Source organism: Nanorana parkeri, unplaced genomic scaffold (genome assembly GCF_000935625.1).
Source record: "Nanorana parkeri isolate BGI_ZX_2015 unplaced genomic scaffold, ASM93562v1 scaffold546, whole genome shotgun sequence".
NCBI classification, from domain to species: domain Eukaryota; kingdom Metazoa; phylum Chordata; class Amphibia; order Anura; family Dicroglossidae; genus Nanorana; species Nanorana parkeri.
The window spans coordinates 411,176-413,111 of NW_017306814.1; the positions used below are offsets into that span (position 1 = coordinate 411,176).

Below are 1,936 nucleotides of genomic sequence, written 5' to 3' on the forward strand. Positions count from 1 at the left end.
CGTTTTTTTTTTTTTTTTTTTGCTACACTATTTTACAGAACAGCTTATAAAAACTATGGACATTTACTGTGAGTGTAAACAGTAGGACTACCACTTGAAAAAGTTTAGAACACTGTAACTGAGACCGTTATTTGTCCTTGTCGTTCTCCTCCCCGGCTTCGGGCGAGTCCAATTCCTCTTCGTGTGCTATGTCATCTTCCAAAACGGATGAGTCTGCTGTTTTGTCCAGGGTCTCGTCTGCGTCACTGGCTTCCTGATTCTCCGCTTCCCCTTTGTCAGTGGCCTTTTCCTCACTAGAGCTTACAGTACTCTGAAGTCCGGCTAGTGATGGAAAGCCAGGCAGTGTCAGTCCTCCTAGCCCTGGAGGTAGAAACATGGAGGGGTAGAAAAGGCCTGGAGCCATGGTGGATAGTAGGAAAGGGCTGAAGGCCAGAGAGTTTGCAGCCAATCCAGCTGCAGTAGTAGCAGCAACAGAGTCAGTAGCAGAAGCAGGGTCTGTAGTTTTTTCAGAGTCTTTGCCATCCTCGTCAGTTTCTGTCTTCTTCTCATCAGACTTTGAAGTGCCATCTTCAGTTTCTCCTTGACTGGAAGCTGTAGTAGTATTTCCACCACCGCCAGTTGTTAAGGGGTTATTTAAGAGCCCACCAAGCCCAAACATGTTGGGCAGCCCTGCCATACCTGGCAGCATTAGAGGCAGCATGGCAGCAGGATTTTTAGCATCCCCTCCAGCAGCTGTTGCGAGGCCTGAAGGGAAACCCATGAGGCCCGCGAGCTGGAGAGACTGCAGGTTCTGGAGATTCTGAAGACTAGCGAGATCCATTCCAGCAAACAGGCTATTCATCAGCAGTGGATTGATTCCAGACGTCGAGGCTGCAGCAGCGGCAGCAGCAGCTGCAGCAGCTGCTTTGGCAATTTCACTTTTTGGCCTTCTTCCTCTTCGACTGGCTCCCTCCTCCCTCACAACAGGTCCAGTGAGAAGACGATCAAACATGGACTCCGGTACAAAACCCTAAGAAACAGAAAGGAAACTGTCATTGTGTACAAAAATCACATGACCACCAAACAAAAGAACTACAAACTACGTGCAAGCTCGAAGTTCTTATATGGGCATCTAACTACATGAAAATGTAGGCTATATACACTTAGTGACACTCGTGGACAATATGTTAAAGCCCAACGTGAGCCAAAACATTTTAAGCTATGGACAGAGTCTAAAAGAGTTAGACCCTCTCAATGTTGTCTGTGTCCCCATATGGGAGATTGCCTTCCTGTCAATTTAACAGGTGTCAGGCAAGACCGGAAGCAAGGGCAAATCTCAGTTGGAAGACAGAAAGCAGGTTTTTCTTTTTTTATAGTGGGGAAGGGTCATTGCCGATTATTTTCCCTCACTGTCTGTCCAGATTATTCGGAATAGGAAATTCTGAACTCAATTTCAGAAAACTTGGGTAGAACTAAAAACAACATTACATAGTGAGAAGGGACACATTTTATAAGCATGGCTGATTTCCTGCTCATTAAACCCACAGATGAACACTGCCGGGTACCTCTGATGATTCATTATTAGCCTAAAATAGCCAACAGGTGTGGAGAAGTGGGTAGGAAACTCTCTGATCTGGCAAGTACTAGGGTTCACCAGGTTTGTGTAGTTTAACACTCATCACATTAGAAGTGAGCAGCACAAGTTTATGAATAGCGTCCAAAACAGATAAAACACACCTGTGAAAGACAGCGCTGAATTATCAGTGTGATCCTTTACCCCTTTATATACGATGCACCTTAATGGCTTAAATCAAAACTAGGCATACATTGCTTCAGGATGAACCATCTTTAACTATATACAAACCTGGACAGAAAATGTCAGTTGACCAATAAGAGGCAGATATACTAGGAGTCATTGTTACTGTAGCAGGTCTTTAAATACCCATTGAACTTTTTG

General features: G+C 44.8%; 1 protein-coding gene across 1 annotated transcript in view; it reads right to left on the reverse strand.

The window, feature by feature from the left end:
- Positions 1 to 2: 2 nt before the first annotated feature.
- Positions 3 to 1,936, reverse strand: part of CHD7 (chromodomain helicase DNA binding protein 7) — a 142,820-nt gene continuing 140,886 nt past the window's right edge. The window contains exon 39 of the mRNA XM_018561816.1: positions 3 to 1,009. Within this exon, the coding sequence (XP_018417318.1) occupies positions 128 to 1,009 (882 nt within the window). The 3' untranslated portion in view covers positions 3 to 127. The remainder of the gene's footprint in view (positions 1,010 to 1,936) is intronic.